Source organism: Castanea sativa, chromosome 12 (genome assembly GCF_040712315.1).
Source record: "Castanea sativa cultivar Marrone di Chiusa Pesio chromosome 12, ASM4071231v1".
In the NCBI taxonomy this organism is placed as follows: Eukaryota; Viridiplantae; Streptophyta; class Magnoliopsida; order Fagales; family Fagaceae; genus Castanea; species Castanea sativa.
Window position 1 is genome coordinate 2,834,628 of NC_134024.1, and position 16,951 is coordinate 2,851,578.

General features: G+C 35.5%; 2 protein-coding genes across 6 annotated transcripts in view; one reads left to right on the forward strand and one right to left on the reverse strand.

The window, feature by feature from the left end:
- The window catches only part of LOC142618895 (TMV resistance protein N-like), a 69,345-nt gene that overhangs the window by 37,999 nt on the left and 14,395 nt on the right, over positions 1-16,951 (reverse strand). The window lies entirely within an intron of this gene.
- LOC142619494 (uncharacterized) lies at positions 12,577-15,435 on the forward strand. Its single transcript, XM_075792614.1, has 3 exons — positions 12,577-12,822; positions 14,533-14,647; positions 15,362-15,435. Exons 1-3 carry the CDS (start codon positions 12,577-12,579, stop codon positions 15,433-15,435), a joined length of 435 nt encoding a protein of 144 aa, XP_075648729.1.

Sequence of the window (16,951 nt, forward strand, 5' to 3'; positions counted from 1 at the left end):
TGTTGTGTTGTAAGAGGGATTAGGGGAATGCCGTCCAGAACGGGTTGTGGGGGTTGTATGGGTTGGGTAACCAAGGTACCTTGAGGAATAGAAGCCCCTTCAGGTAGCAGAAAACCTTCAACGGCAACGCTTATCCGAGGTAGACGTGGGTCCTTGGCTTTGATCACACACTTTGGCACCTGAAAAGCTTTGGAAATGGGATCGTAACCAAGGATTAAATGAGACGCTCGGAGTTGGCCGTCTGAATGTACAAACACCTCAGCTTGTAATATTCTGTCTAGTCTCCCGAAATCAACAAGGAGACGATGACGATCTGCTGCGTGTGGGTCTGCAAATTGGTTGAAAGAAAGAAAAATGAGGTGAGAATAAATAAAAGGTAAAAAGGATGGTTGCAAAGGGTTCAAATAGATCTGAAACTTCACCTGGTGAACCCTCCCTTGTCGGACAAGGCACGCCGTTGTGCCAATTCCCTGATATGATCAAGAAATCATTTTTTAGACCCTTGTTGGATTCAGGGAGGCATTGAATTAACCTAACTTCTGAGTGTCTAGATTTTAGGTAATATTCAATTCTCCTTTTTTTCTTCAGGAAGTGGAGGTTATAAACCCAATTCACGTAATGGTAAGTGAGTCCTAGGTTCATCTTCTCATTTAGGGCATCTATGGAACCTAGAATCCTAAATACATTTGGGGCGCACTGGGTAGGAGCTAGTCTAAAGGCCCTAAGATAATCCCTGGTAACGGTCCCCATAGGAATTTTCATCCCTCCTTCGATGAATGCTATCATCGGAATTACGACTTCTCCCGTTTTTCTTTTTACTAAATACTCATCTTCTGTACAGTACGTACCAGATACCCCCGATGGGATTTGGTACTTAGCCTTAAATTGTTCTATTTTTTCACCTGAATTTACTAGAGATGCAAATCTACCCATTTTTGGGAAACAGGGTGTGGGTGTGTTGGAAGAACTAAGAAAATAGGTGAGCCGAGGATAAAGAAACACAAGAGAAAGAAGGAGGAAAAACAAAAAGCTGATAAAAAAGAGAGATAGTCTGGGAGAACTTACTTTAATGACAAAATCACCTCGGCCAGATATTTGGTAAGTGAGAAAGCACATATAGATTGCGAAGTGTGGCAGATACGTTGTACGAGCGTTGTAATGTGTGAGAAGGTTTGAAATATTAGTATTTATATGTCATTGGGAATTATGAAGTGGGAGAGTTCCTGCCTTTGTCTAAAGGTAATCCTCAACCGTTGGATGCGTGTCACATCACTGAACGTGAGGGACAGAAAGACGCCAGAATTTAATTTAGGGACGCTTCGCATGCCGAAACGTCGGGAATATGCGGTGGGCAGTTCAAAAATCATCATCCCTGTCAACAAAGGTGCAAGATGTCCACAGGTTAAGAGGTGACAGATGTCGAGATCCTCATTTCCTTTGGGGATCGCAAAATGAGAATCTCGAAGGGCTATTGTAGGATCATTAGGCCTAGGAATATGTGTAGGGTGGCCCAAGAATGTCTTTTAGGCTAAAGGCCCAATCCGAGGACCTCGAATGGTCCGAAGATGGGTGAAAGTCAACTCAAAAACAATACTGAACAAAAATGAGGTAACGCCTGAATAGGTATGTCCAAGGGAACAAGCCGAGGATGATTGTGTCCTCGGCTATGTAAAGCCGAGGTAGATGAAGACCTGGTTAAAACTTTCATAGGCTATGGTCTAGAAAAGTCTTGCATGCAAAGGTAACAATGGTAAAAGTGGAAGATATGAAGAAGGACGGTGAAATATATAAGATAAAGCTGTTACCACCGCCCCTGCATTGAAGACTCTACAACTGCTACTCTGGCGACATTAATGGAGAAGTGAGACTTGGGTATCAGGTTTGAAACTTGGTCCCTATCTCCAGAGACTTCACGGAAGGTGGATGAGACAAGTATCTAAACCAGCGGTCTAACCATGAGGTGGAGGATGAAAAGGGGAGGAACAAGGGAGTATAAAGGAGAGAAAGGACCTTCGGTAACAGGGGGAACTTTTTGGAAAGGAAGAGAAAAAAGTACATTGTAAACCTGACTATCCACATTTGTAGTCTATTTTTGGGAAGCAGTAATATAAATTATCCTCGGATTGGGTCCGAGGAGGGGTTTACATTCATATTCATACAAATAAATCCTTGTGAGTGCCATTGTGACCAAAGCCATCATTCTTTGTTATTTAAAATATCATTAGAACCTAGATTTCAAACCCACTCTCTACAAATTTATTGTAAAAAGGCTTTTCAGGCCCATTCCCTTCTAATTGTGGGTCCGGGCTCGAATTGTGTCCTTACAGTACTCTCGGAGTATTCAATAATTTTCCAACGTAAAGAGCCATTAAATTCAAAAATAAGAAGTGGGCTTTTCGTGTTTTAAGAAAGCAGAATCATAAACAACTAGGATTATTCTACTAATAAATTTAAGAATGGGCATTGGGTATTGCCGTATTGAAATCAAAGAGAGAGTCCACAAATCATTTGTTAAAACAAAGTAAGTAGATGTGAAAGTGAGAAACTTATTCAACTATGTTAAACAAAATGGAAGATAATTACTTTCTCAAAAAAAAAGAGGAAGATAATTATGAGAGACTAAAATGACAACCTTATCGTATGTTGTCATCAACATATATCATAAGGAATTTCTCTTTAAACAGCAAACTGTAATCTTAAAATTCTATGGATTTCTATTTCTTTCTAAATTCTTTTTAATGAATGTTTTGTGTGAGTATATTAAAGTTACAATTATATTTTGAAACATATTCTAAAGTTATGTTAAATTTTCTATAATAACTTCTTCTTCTTCTTTTTGTAGCATAAAATTTTCTATAATAACTTAAGTTTTCTAATAGCAAGTTTTTAGGGGCAATAGGCTTTAAAATAAAATAAAAAAATCGTGGGACAAAAAATTTAGCTTCATAGTTATCTCAGAACCACTATTTATACAATAAGTACATTCAAATAAAATTTAAAACTGAAGTAAAAAATAAAAAAAGTTGAAGGAAGATAAATTAGAGAAGTGGACTTTATTAGAGCTATATATAAGTTTTTACTCTCCCATTAAGAAAAAGAGAAGAAAATGGATTTCAGTTAGCTCAATTGGTAAGTCTCTGATAGTTAAATACGAGATTTTGAAACTCTCTCTCAAAAAAAAAAAAAAAAAAAAAAAAAACAAGAAAGATTAAGTTTCAAGTAACTAGTAAAGTCTTGTTTACGCTTTATCATGCTTTTATGATATTTTTATTATTTTTGGATTAGCACTGTAGTGAAAATTTGATGATAATTACTCCTACACATTCTGTGTAATTTCCTAGAAGCCCTGCTCTAATTTCTTTTTGATAAACTATAAAGTTATTTTTATTTAAATGCTTAGTGGAATCTGGAAACTCTATGACTAATACATCCTCTAACTAATTTAATATAAGTAGAGTGCAAATTAATTATGCACTTCAGGTCATTGATAACAATGATAAGGATGTGTGATTGTGTTTGCACTTGGTTTATGTTTCTCTTTTTTCTTTCTTATTTAGAGTAATTTCATTTGGGGTTTCTTAGTAAGGCTGATTTTTTTGGTCTCTCTATGATAAGTAGGAATAATTTTATGACAAAAGGCAAATGGTGCAAATAAACTATAGAAGTACACAGATAGGGTGACTTAGACATTTAAAAACTGAAAATGAAGAGTAAAAAATAATGTAGGGAAAAAAAAGTGAAGGCTAGGAGCAAGCACAGTTTGTAATTGACATCAAGATTATTTATATTAGAGCTGCTTTGACATCAACTGAATAATTTTTACCCTTTCAAACTAATGATTATGAATCTTTAAAATGAATAATGGGATCACTCTGCAAATAACGTAATTATTCTTTAAAAAAATAAACATGCCAATTAATGAAGGGGTGTCCAAAAAATCGAGACTGGTAATAGCAACTAAATCTGTTACATGCCTTCTCATGAAGTGACTTCATTGGTTCCACTAAGGGGACACCATTGAGGTACAAACTCTATATAACCTCTACAAGCGCGCGGCTTGCCTTCCTACCGTAATTGTCCTAGAATCTTTGGAATCCTTCAATAGTGATTTCCTCCAATACTCCTTGCTTGCAAAAGACCAGAACCCCTGGCACTCTAATGACACTCCTGGAAGTTTTGACTGTAGTGAACATCACTGGATAAATGGCTCTGTGATTTCAGTCTCACCAACACTTGCTTTGGGCTTGAAATATGAATGGGCTAATAATATGGGTGTTTCAATGAAGCATAAGGCATGGGTTCTCTGGGTAATTCAAAGAAGCAAGAACCAATTAAGAGAAGGGGAAATTTTAGGAAAAATGGACGAAGGCTCTCTTAATCTTGCTCAGCACCAAAATCAAAGATTACTGAAAACCCAAGCTCACTTCGACTCAAAGACACCAAAGGCCTCACTCTTTTCTCATAACCATGGACCCAAGGAAGCTTCTCAAGAGCTAGAGAGAATTGAGGCTCAGCAATGAATTAAGATTATATTTGAGTCCTCACCAAAATCCGTTAACAAAATGATTAGCTGAATATCAATAATATGTCAAAATTAAATGTATTTTTTTAATCTTCATATGTATATTTATCTGTTGAATTTATAGTAGAGGACGATAGTATATGAGGATTGTGCACTAGTTCTTAAGGCAGACACTTTAAAGTATAAACCAACTAAAATAATATCTCAAATTTACATCTTCGCAACTTAAACGGTTGGATTTTTCAATAAGATAAATCAGAATTGTTATTGCTTTGAGCTATCATAATCACAAAGAATACCTAATGCACATGAATAACGATTATTTTAGTAACCTATCATCCCAAACAGTATTTCCCATTATGAAAGAAGTTGCCACGTTATCAACAATTAAGCATTGAAATCAACTGTGAAATGGATCACATCATATAAGTTGCAAAGGGACAATCAAGTGAAAATTTGATTCAATAGCATGATTTTTAAAATTAGGCTTTTGTTCGCAGGTGTCTTAGACAATCATTAAAGAGGCTTCAAAGTTCAAACGGGCTCTACCTACTTTGAGAAATAGTAAAAATTCATAAAAGTATGAACTTTTAGTTAAAGAGTGCCTTGACTCCTAAAAAAAAGTGATTTGATTGTGTTATAAAATTTTAACCTAACAAGACCCATAAAATAATAGTGAGAAGTATTATCAAATCAAACTGCTAACCAATTAAACTCTTTTTAGAAAGCGTATTCCTGGTTGAGTTAGTATAATGTGATAAAATGTTTTACAAAAAGTTTACTCAGGCCACGAGCTTGATGTAAAGATGAAAAATCTCAAGCGAAGCTCGAAGTCACAAAGCAGTCTGTAGCTGAGATTGACCCTCGGCTCGGCTACATCTTTCACCGTAACTACCAGGCCTCCATTTTCTATTTTGTGGGCGTTTCATTAATTTTTGGATTACATTTTTTTTTATTCACCAAAAAAAAAGAAAAAAAAAGAGAGAATTCTTGCTTACTTGCTTACTTGTTGGTTGTCTGAAGTTCAGGTCTTTGTCATTAGTGGTGAACCCTTTCAGTAGCATTGGCAGTTGGGTAAATAAATGGTTGTTCTTGATTGTTGCAAATAATTTTGATTGTAAATGTTAAATGATGATTTGGGAATAATGTGAGCTCTGTACAGATTTCCAAGTTTAAGAAGTCCTATATTCTACCAGTGGCTGATGTGTTGCAACTCTTTAATATTACTTTGGATTAGGGAACTTAAAACCTTAATATTAGTACACTTAACCAAAACTGATTTAAAAAAAAAAAAAAAAGAAGGAAACAAAAAAAGAAATGTCATGCTGTTTCATACACTTTCTTTCATGCATAGCAAATTAGAAATTCAATAGGGGATACTCCTTTCTGTGGTTAGCAAGAAAATATGCTTATAGAAGTTTTCTTCTAGATTCTTTTGAATTGAAACACTTTGTGATCAACAATCATCACCCTATCCAAGCCAAGTTCTACTGGAAATTTCTTTAATGTTATAAGAGACGAATGATGCAGAGCAAAACAGATAAGCTTCTAGCAGCTACTCAGCTGCATATGGCAGAACTGCAACACCTTCAAAATTTTCCTGCCAGCACATGATTTAGGCAAAACCACTCCATCTGCACCGTCTTTGCCAGTGTCGCTTAACGGTCAGCAACACCAGCTATCCCTCCACAACTGGACACACTCGCCTCAGTACTCTCCTACAGTTACTCTGATCCAAATCTGCATGATAGGCTTGTGCATACCTGGAAAAAAAAGCTTTACTGAGCATTAACAATTCATAAGCCAGCCTGTTTTGCACCCTCAAACATCACTTTGTTGAGGTTGTACCACAAGGTCAACAGATTTAAGATATGACAATCTAGAGAACATCACATATTCCTGCTATTGAAAATGTAGATCCTCCATTCACTAAGTCAACGACTGCTTCAAAGAGCAAGGATAAATGCACAAAGTTCTAAGGGTCTAATCTGACCAAAACCATACAGCCCAAGAAAGACTACACTTCAGGAATAAATGATCCAAGTTTTCCTCTTCCTCATAGCATAAGATATAGTTTCACTCACCATGTTTAGGAGTTGTATGAGGCCATATCATCTTATCAGTAAACCGATATAATTAAACTGAACAATCCTGCATAAAAGGAGTTTTTAGCCATCAATATTACAAATTAACAGGGAACTTACATGTGGCAGCACCCATTTCCATCAAAACTTGACATCAGACACACATATATGATGTAACCTATTAAACTCCTAAATGTCTGGGAAAAAAAAAAAACAAAACAAAAGAAAGAAAGAAAGAATAATATAATTATGAAAAAGCAGAGGAAAAAGATATGTCCATTCTAAATAAGATTCAAATATTATTGAGGACTCACCAATGCTTCTGCACAAGCATCAGATGGAAGAATGAGGTTTATATCCAAGCTATTGTTCATAAAGAACTTAGGGGCAATGGTTACTAGGGATCAAGGCTCCACCAGGACATATGTCCACCTGTCAAACCCAAACATTTGTAAGCTGTTAAATGTCCTTCACCACAACCTCTCTATTGGCCAACTTTGCCACCTATTTCTTAATTATAAGCATACAAACAGAGAGAAATCTCAAAGCCTGAAGATGCTATAAAGGAAGAGTTGGACAAACTAGAAGAAGTGATGTAATAGCCAATAGGGAGCATCCTAAAAGCTGGAATATATATTTTTGTCGTTTAGTTAATATGTGTCATTCTCATGATCCCCATTTCTGTTTTAGTGTGTGTGTCAAATATATTTGCATTTTTTTAAGGGGATGATGTCATTTTGACCATCCAAATAGTTTGAGGTTAAAGAATGGATGGCATGTCAAGTAGGCTTTCCTGGAGCTTCTAGATCAGCAATAGATTCTTTTGCTTAAAATTTTCATTTTATTTATTTATTTTTATGTTATTTACATTACTCTTTTGATATTATAGCTATGGGGATCACTTCTAGGTGTGAGGCCTGTCAATCTATATGTGAATAGCAATCATTTAACAATGTTATGAAAATGTACAAAGTCACTTGATTGGTGTTAGGACTTAGGAGGTTCAAAGGGGAATGCAATATCTACATTCTGTTCATGTATAATATGGATTTGACTTGCATGCATGCATATACAATTAATGGAATTTATTCTTGAAAATCTGTGGCAATATCTACTAGTGGAAGTGTCATGTTGTTTTGTGAATATCCACAAAAAGATTAAAAATGAAGAAAAAGCTCAGCTAAAACAACCAGCCATGGACATGCACCTACTCTATTTTTTCAAAAAAAGCTTGGATCCCCTGTATTTCCTTCTCCTACCCTTGCAGCTTGACTCCAACAGGATTGGTTGCCAGTTGTGACACTCTCTAAAGGTCTACCCTTGCTTATCTTGTTGTTGTCAAGGTTTTTCTTTGTTTTTTGAAATGTCAGTTACCCTGCACATTGAAATCAAACTTTTACAATACCAGACAACATTAGTGGCATGGAAAGGTTCTTTCTTCACAGTTGCCTTGTTCCTGTTAAGTCCAAATAGACCATAAAATAGAGAAAAAAAAAAGGCAATGATAAGTACTTTAAGATCCCCAAATCTCCCTCCCCTTCAACCAGCTCTTCAACCATGCCTAAATAAAATAAGGCTGGATGAAATCAGTCCTAATGTACAGATCAAACCAAACCTGATTTCTCTAGATGAAAAGGAAAAAAATATATGGTCTTTCAGTATCTTTGAGTCAAAGGACTAAGTCCTCAAATGCCTTCTCAATTCTGCCCTCACAAGAAGAAAATTGAATAAAATTCTCCAAAGAACAACAATCATTTTAAAAGGAAATTGTAACCTACATAGCTAGTTCCAAAGCTCAGCCTGCTCAGGGTCTTCACTTATGGTTGTGCCAGTGAGATTAATAAAGGACCTGCCAGCTTGGTTTCTACAATTCCTAGTATGCAACAGCCACTATCCTTTTCAACCAAATAAACCCCAGATTTGGAATGAGACCTTATGAGCTTGGCAGCAACACAAAGAGGAATTTGCGAAATTCCCTCGGAATCATTTTGGTTATAGGGTTTTCAAACTAATTCAAAATTTCACCTGAAAGTATCTTTGACTAGCACATATGCCACACCATGTAGAGAGCCAAAGCAATTTCATTTGACATCACTTTTCCTATGGGTACAACCAATAAAATAGGAACCCTACACACACACACACACTGATGTCTAAAAAGGTGTATTATCAATTCACTATGAAATGTATTTCATCAAGTTAAAATGACAAAGAAACAATTGCATCAACAGAGATAACAAGTAGAGCAGGTTTTACAAATCTAATCAGCTCTCCAATGCACAGTTGTTTGCCTGCATGAGTCTAATTACTAAAAAGAAAAATGAAATGAACATGGATGGTTTTCCTTGGTTATGATTTGAAATAAGTCTGGAAATTTTTTTGAATATCAAGGCCCCAAAGCACAAAAGTCATATGGTAATAATTTCCATAATTAACGAACAATGTTATGTATAAAATGAGTTTAAACTTTTAATATTACAAATCAATGAGGCAATGCAAGTGATAGGTTGATACTAGCCTTTCCATTCAAAATTGACATTACAAATATTTTATTAAACTCCTGAATGTCTGAAAAAAAAAAATATACCAGGAAGGAACAAAATAAAGAAAGGAACGAAAAATCTAATTTAAAAAAATATTTCATTTTTAAATGAGATTCAAATATTATTAAGATCTGACCTGTGCCTTTGCACAAGCATTACATGGGATGATGAGGTGTAAGATGTTTTCCTAACATTGCAAAACAATGGAAGCACGTGGCTAAGGCCACTTTGTAATACATCGTGTCCAATACTATCTATTATTCACAGAATTTGTTGATTTCCATTAGTGACAATACTACCTTTTTAAACTGTTTTTTTCAATTGCAATTATTAATTCATGGTGCATGCCTCTTGCATCTTCACCTAATTTGTTGATTACAATTAGTGACATTATTAACTTTCCGAACTTTTTCCTCAATTACAATCATAAATTCATGCAATTCTACTTTATTCATTTTGAAGAACCTGCCATGGAAACAAAATGAGGTTGTGCTTGTGGATTTCTAAAATGAGGACAAGGAGGGCAGTGAGGAGGGTGGGGAGAGATTCAGAGTTTGCATACTCTACAGATCCAAGTACTAGAATCCTTAGATTTGGGAACCTAGAAGCAGAAGGAGGATTGAGAAAAATATTACCTATCAAACTCAGAGGCACTAACATTGTAGAAAAGAAGAGACAGAAAGGCAGCCCCACCAAAGGATTAGTAATGGTTAGATCAAGCTTTTCCATAACATGTGGAATGGTGGTGCAGACCATGTGTCAATGTAGGAGGAAAGACATTTGGTTAAGCAAAGAGTCTAAATTATGAACATTATATCCACAAAGCAAAGAGTCTAAGTATGGGCCTAAGTCAGGAATGGGGACAAGAGTTCAGAGATGCCTCCACTCCCTTGACAGAACACTTATGGAGATAGCACCTTGGGTTGGTAAAAACGAGAAAATGTGGCAGTGTTACTGAGTACGTTTGGCAGCAAAAGCTTTCAAGCAGATTATTTCTCCGCTTTATAAACAACAACAAGAAGCTTTTTGTTGCAATCTTTTGTTCGTCTTCGTCAAATTTCTAGGAGTCTCATTAAAAACTCTAATCAAACATATGGTGGGCAATCCATGAATATTTTTACACAAGAAAAAGATATTGTAGCAACGAACAGAGCTTGAATTAAGAAGAAAGACAGTGACTTACAGGGAAAAAAGTTGATTAACCTTCAAGGTCACTTTCGCTTACCTCTTCAGTCTTCACCAGAGTCTTTGTACTCACTTGATTCCTCACAGTCAGAGTTACCGTGTACTCACTTGTACTCACTTGTCATTAGAGCTTCCAGCCCCATCTTAGTCTTCACGGCTTCTCTTCGCTTCGTAACCTTCCGCTGCTTCAATGTCCTTCGCAACCCACATTTTTTCACCTAGTCCACTTGTTGGATAATTGTCATATTCAGCTTTGCTTAAATAATTTCTTTCCACTGACACCACTCGTAAAATTATGACTTTGGCCTTTGGGTCTGGTTGATTATTATCTTTTTTTTAATTAAAAAAAAAATACTTGGTATGAATTTGATGGTTTTATTTATTTTAATATTTGGATAGTTTTTTAATATAATTCAAATATTAGGCTAAATTGTAAATTCTTTTAATAATGAATTTAAATGATTTAATGATTTTTTTTTAATTAGACCTTACCAAATGGCTCCAATCTACCCTTACAGGTTAGGTCGAGTTGATTTTTAGAGCTATTTTGGGCTATGTTAGCTTGAGTGAGAAATTTTTGGCCTTCATGAGGTTAATATAGAATAAAAGGTTTCTCAAACTTAAGCCAATCATGCACACGCTTTGTTTTTAGTTTGGTCATATCATTTTACTAAAAGCAATCATTTTATATTTTATAGACTAAAACTTTTTTTATAGGCTATAAAGTTTAGAGACCAACTATGTATTTAACCTAAAATCAAAAACAAAATATTTGCACATGCAAATTTAGGATATTTCAAATATCATGACTTTTAAATTATATTGAGACTTATTAAGCCTACGTTTGAACAAATCAAACTATTAACCAATTAAACTCACTTCTGAATTATTCAGTCCTATTGGGTCTACTTGGGTCCATTCGATTTTATTCGGTCCATATTGGTCTTATTTGGTCTATTTTGTCCTTGACAGTCCACTTCTGTTCTATTCAGTGCCGTTTGGTCTATTATGTCTACTTTGGTCCTATTTGGTCCACTTCAGTCCATTTTGTCCTTTCTGATTTTCATAAAGCTTGTGTGATAGAAGCGTTAAGAATAGGTTTGCCAAACAATTCTTAGGAAAAGTTGCTGAATGGTAACTTTTTAAGATAATTTTAGGTGAATAGCATATGTTTGAAGTTATTTAGTTATGTAGATTGTTTTTGAAACTTGAGTTTAGCAAACTCAAGTTCCAACTCAAAATTGAGTTTAACAAACTCGAGCCCCAACTACTATAGATTTGACGTGGAAATAAATAAATAAATAAATAAACCACATGGAACTCGAGTTCCAAATCGTAAAAATTTGGGGCTGTTTGGTAGTGTAACTAAAATAGCAGTTTTCAGTGTTTAAACAATATTATACATATTTTCACACTTTTTCACCCACGCGTATTCACTAAACACTAACTATTTCTTTGCAAGCTTTGTTTTCTTTTCGGTCAAAGTCAGTGCCTCAAATTTCAAAAAGGTTGGGCTTTCATCATTTGCTTTTTGACAAATGAAACCAAATGCAGATTACAAACCAATGCTTCAAATTTCAAATGGGCTTGACTTTTTTTGTTGGAACTTGGAAGTGAGAATAGTACACTTCGGTTCTATTTAGTACCTTTCGGTTTATTCTATCCACTTTGGTCCTATTCGGTCCACCTCAGTCCATTATGTCCTTTTTGGTTTTCTTAAAGCTTCTGTGATAAAAGCGTTAACAATAGGTTTACCAAACAATTCTCACGGTAAGAGTATTTGCTGCCGTGTAGATAAATAGCTCTTTAGCTATTTTAGTTACCCAAAACGCAAAAAATTGCAGCAGTAGAGCTCTAGTTAAATTTTTTTACCTTCTTGCTACAGTGAACATCTATAAATAGATGTGAACGGTAGCTAAAAGTTCTTTTTTTCTTTTCTTCTTAGAACCCTCACAACTCTCAACTCTCAACTCTCAACTCTCTCTACTCTCAACTTTTAGACCTTTCATGCCACCACCCTCGACCCACGCCGCCGACACACGCCGCCACAGACTCAGATTGCCTGCCCAACTCCGACCCACCCCTTCCGCCGACCCAACTCGCCAACCCAAGCCCTAAGTTCCAAGCCGAAAGAGAGACGTACGGGTAGAGCCGACAATCCTCACGGTAATTACTCTTTCTATAATGTATTCCGAGTTTCCGACAACACTACCTCTCTCTCTCTAACAACAATTGAATGAAAATGACAACAGTGAAGAAGAAAAAGTTGATGTCATCGGCGCCATGGAGGGGCAAAGAGGAAGCCACGAAAGAGTTCCAAGACGCAAAGCTCAAAGTCACAAAGCAGAAGCTTGGAGCCGAGTCAGTGATGCACGTGCCTCGCAAGAAGAAAGACAAGTCCAAACGCCACGACCATGACAATTACGATGATGATTCCCTCGTCGAGGTTGACCCCCAGCTCCGCTACAGCTTTCAACGTAACTACCAGGTCTCTATTTTCTTGATTTTCATTTCCGTTTCTTGGTTTTTTTTTTGTTTTTGTTTGCTTACCCAGTTGAAAGAATTCTTGATTTCTTGCTTTAAAATTTTTTTCTTTGGTTACCCAATTATCAGTTTCTTGATTTCTTGCTTTAAATTTTGTTTCTTTAGTTACCCAATTCTTAGTTTCTTGATTACTTGCTTTACATTGTGTTTCTTTGGTTACCCAGTTGAGAAAATTTTGGATTACTTGGTTTAATTTGTGTATCTTTGGTTACCCAATTCTTAGTTTCCTGATTACTTGCTATTGGTTGTTTAAAGTTCATGTCTTTGTCATTAGTAGTGTACCCTTTCGCAGTGTTGGGGGATTCTTGGATGTTCTCAATTGTGTAATAGATTTGAGTTATGTGTTATATGAGAGATTGTTAATTTGTTTAAGAATAAATTGGGAATGTGAGCTCCTACCAGTTGGCCAATGTGTTGCAACTCTATGATATCTCCGGGTTAAACTACTCAAAGCCTCAATATTACTATAATAAACCAAATTAGAAATACAACTGGGGATAACCCATTGTAGTAGTGGTTGATAACTTCTACCCTGCAGAGAAAACTGAAAACAGAAGGAAGGAAAGAAGAAATTTATTCTTGTAGCGGATGAGAACTTTTACCTAATATAAAGTTTCAAGTTGATAGACCATCTGACCATGGCAGGTCATTTTGTTTCAAACAGTTAGAATAATGATTAAATGATTAAGGGTCCGTTTGGATAGAGCTTATTGCTGAAAACTGAAAACACTGTAGCAAAATAATTTTTAAATGTATGAATAGTGCCGTGGGACCCATTTTTAATAAAAAAATTCGGTAAAGTGAAGTTTGTGGGTCCTGTGAACAGTACACGGGACCCATAGATGTGCTGAAAAGTCAGCAAAATGCGGCTACTGTTCATGCACAGTACATGAACAGTAGCCTTTGTCCCCCCTGACCCGTGCAACAGCAGAAGAAGAAGAAGAAAAAAAAAAACAGAAAACGCAGAAAACTCAAGACGTGGACGTTATAAGCTGTATCCAAACCAAGCTTAAGCTCACTATTTTCTAACTATTTAAGCTTTTAGGACATCTGATAGTTTAGTATCAAAGTAGGTGATTTTGAGTTCAAACCCTATCTTTGCTCTACCCTCTCATTTTAAAAAAAGTTAAAAATCAAATATGTTGGGCTTTACTTATTAAAGGGGAGTATGGACCGACACGTGAGAGAAAATGTTGTAATAATAGTTAAAACATTAAATCTACTATTTTTTAATAGTTTAAGCTTTTGTTATAGGTAGTAAGGAAACTAACATGGGGTTGAAGCCTCTTATTATTTGAGGCTTCATATAGTTGATTCTTAATATGGTTGAAGGCTCAATTTATGAAGTGAGGTTACGTATTTGTGCCTGCTATAATGTAGATCACAGAAATTGATTTGAGGGTTTTTTTGTGTGCGTGTGAACGCCATCAATATCCACATTGTTATTATGGCAAGGGCATGATTGACACTTTTATAGCCTATTCATCACTTATTGCTTGGAATTATACAGTTTACATCTATGTTTGTTTGGCTCTCAATAATATCTTTACTCCTCTTTTCTTCTTCCATCTGCTTCCTTTGTATAATTTTGCATCTAAATCCGTTCATAATTGAGTTTGTGATATGGTACTTCTTTTGAGTTTTGTGTATGCAGTTTCTTCAACGAGTATTCAGCATTGACACCATTGTGAAACCTCTTCCACCTGCCATGGCCTACAATGTTTCCCGCAACTTGAACTTCTTTACGCGAATTTTCACTCAGTTCTTTGGTGAGTATTGATTTCTTTGTGCCATTTATAGGTAGTAGAGAAGATGGTATATATTACAAATTCATAGAACAAGATAACGATGTCACTCTTAATTACTTTTGAGGGTTCTTTTTCCTAGTCTTCCTTTGCAGCTTCTGTTTCTGCTCCCCTTGGCTCTTTTCTCTCTCTTTTTTCTCTCTTTTTCTAGTAATCTGTTTCTTTCACTGAATCTAGAGTTGTGCAATTTATGCAGCATAATGAGTATGCTTGTGGAAGGTCTGAACCTTTTTTCAATGCATTTGGGGCTATCAAGTCTATAACTTCACTGGAAGTTACAATGGGCTTGACTCCTACATCTTTTAGAAGGACTAAGAAGTATAAATTCAGGGAATACAACTGGTTTTGAGAGATTTTCAATGTCCAATCAAGTAATTTAAATTGCAAAACTTTTAGACTTAGAATTGGTAGACAATTCTCTTGATTCTATATTTTGGTTTGATCTTTGCAAACAATAGCTAACTTTGTCTCATGCTTATTATAAAAAAAAAATGCTAATCTTGGTCTCATGATTGCACTCAAGTTCTTTGAAAGTCACAAAAAAAAAAAAAAAAAAAAAAAAATTGTATCATGCAATCAAACCTTTGACATGTTTCCCTTCCATTAATGCATTGATGATTGTTACAGAATAGCTGATTTTCGTTGTGTAATGTTGTTATGTGATTTGTTGTATTGTAGATCCAGAAGGTATAGCAAATGCCCAAAAATCACTAGGGATAGGACAAGAAGAGAAAGCTCGCCGCGTTCGTTGAAAAAGAGATTAAAAAAAGGAAAAGGAAGGAGGGCAGGGGGAGGGGAGGGGATTTAGAAGGCAGTCGAAGACTTATTGCTGATTTTAGATGTAACTGTTTCAAATTATTCTTAATATCTAAAGGATTTATTTTTTGGAGAATTTATAATATCTGAAGATTGAAAATGTAATCTAAAAATTGAGTGGGAATCCTTTCATAAAATTTTTTGACTTTGCACATGGACTTGCATCATGAGCTATATGAGAGTTTCAATAAGTTCACTGATGATATTTATTGAAGAAAAAAAAAAAACAAGTACTAATGAGATTTCTTAATATGTTTTGCCTAACCTTGAATGAAACCAAATGCTCATGTTTTGCAACATAGCAAAAATTAACCATTTTTTTGCTTGAAAAGATTAGATGATTTTGCCCTAGATCCTTTTTAAATTGGAAATCAATTAAGCAAATTTCAACCTTCCATTAACAAACAAAAAGTCTGTCATTCTAAACATCATTTATCTTCTTATCATTACCCCCTAGCCAATTTGACCCAAGTATTTATGCTAAAAAATTATTTAATGGGACTTTGGCCGGAGCCAACATTTTCTGATAAAAAAATATTTAATCTGACCAAAAAGACACATGAAATATTTTGCATTATCGTGGGGAAAAATAAAAACAATCTAAGTATATAACAACCTTCATAAAAGGAAGAGAAATTTCAATTTCTGTATTTGATATACGTTTGACAGAACAATCCATTTGTAGGGCACAAAAATAAAAGCATGTTCATCAGTCAGAGCCATTAGATAGTAGAGTTGAATATGATTTTCACGCAAGGACATGAATCTCTTATATGATGTCTTACAATGTTAATGATTGCATGTAGTTGCATGCCATAGCTTCAATTAGTCCAGAAAAGGTGTTAATTTAACTACTTTCTTTTCGTCTTCTTTTTTCTTTTTGGGTATGGTTTATTAATACAATAATGTCTGAAGCGTTGGCTGGTAGGAGAGTCCAAAAATGTTCAAAAGAATTTGAAGCAAGGCCCCAACATCCGTAGCAACTCTCTTATCTACAAAATATACAACCACTACCATTCTCCAACATCCATGCACTGGTGGTCTTCAATCAGCACAGCAAGTTGCAAAGGAAACCTTCTTTTCAAAAAGAGGTCCTCCACTCTTAGAAATTATGGAAACAAGTCTACAAAAACCAAGCCATATAGCCTTAGTTAATGCTTTCCGAACAAAGGGGCATCTAGCTGCATGCCATTTGGTTGCATATGGAAGAACTGCAACAGCCTGCCAGCAATTGATTTGCTACAAAGCCAAAACCACCCCGTTCACACTATCTTTGCTAGTGTCCCTAAATTTTCAGCAACACATACAACCCTCCACAACTTAACACACTCGCCTTGGTACTTTCCTGCAGTTACTCTGATCCGCTTGTTGTGCATTAGAGAATTGTGCAGACCTGCAAAACAATGCATTAGCACTTCTTTAGAAGCTATTTTGCACCCTTAAACATCAATC

Excerpts from the sequence above, each read along its gene's own strand:
- LOC142619494 (XM_075792614.1), top strand. The coding sequence starts at position 12,577 with ATGACAACAGTGAAGAAGAAAAAGTTGATGTCATCGGCGCCATGGAGG. Across the intron at positions 12,823-14,532 it reads GCTTTCAACGTAACTACCAG|TTTCTTCAACGAGTATTCAG; the intron begins GTCTCTATTTTC and ends TTGTGTATGCAG. Across the intron at positions 14,648-15,361 it reads AATTTTCACTCAGTTCTTTG|ATCCAGAAGGTATAGCAAAT; the intron begins GTGAGTATTGAT and ends GTTGTATTGTAG.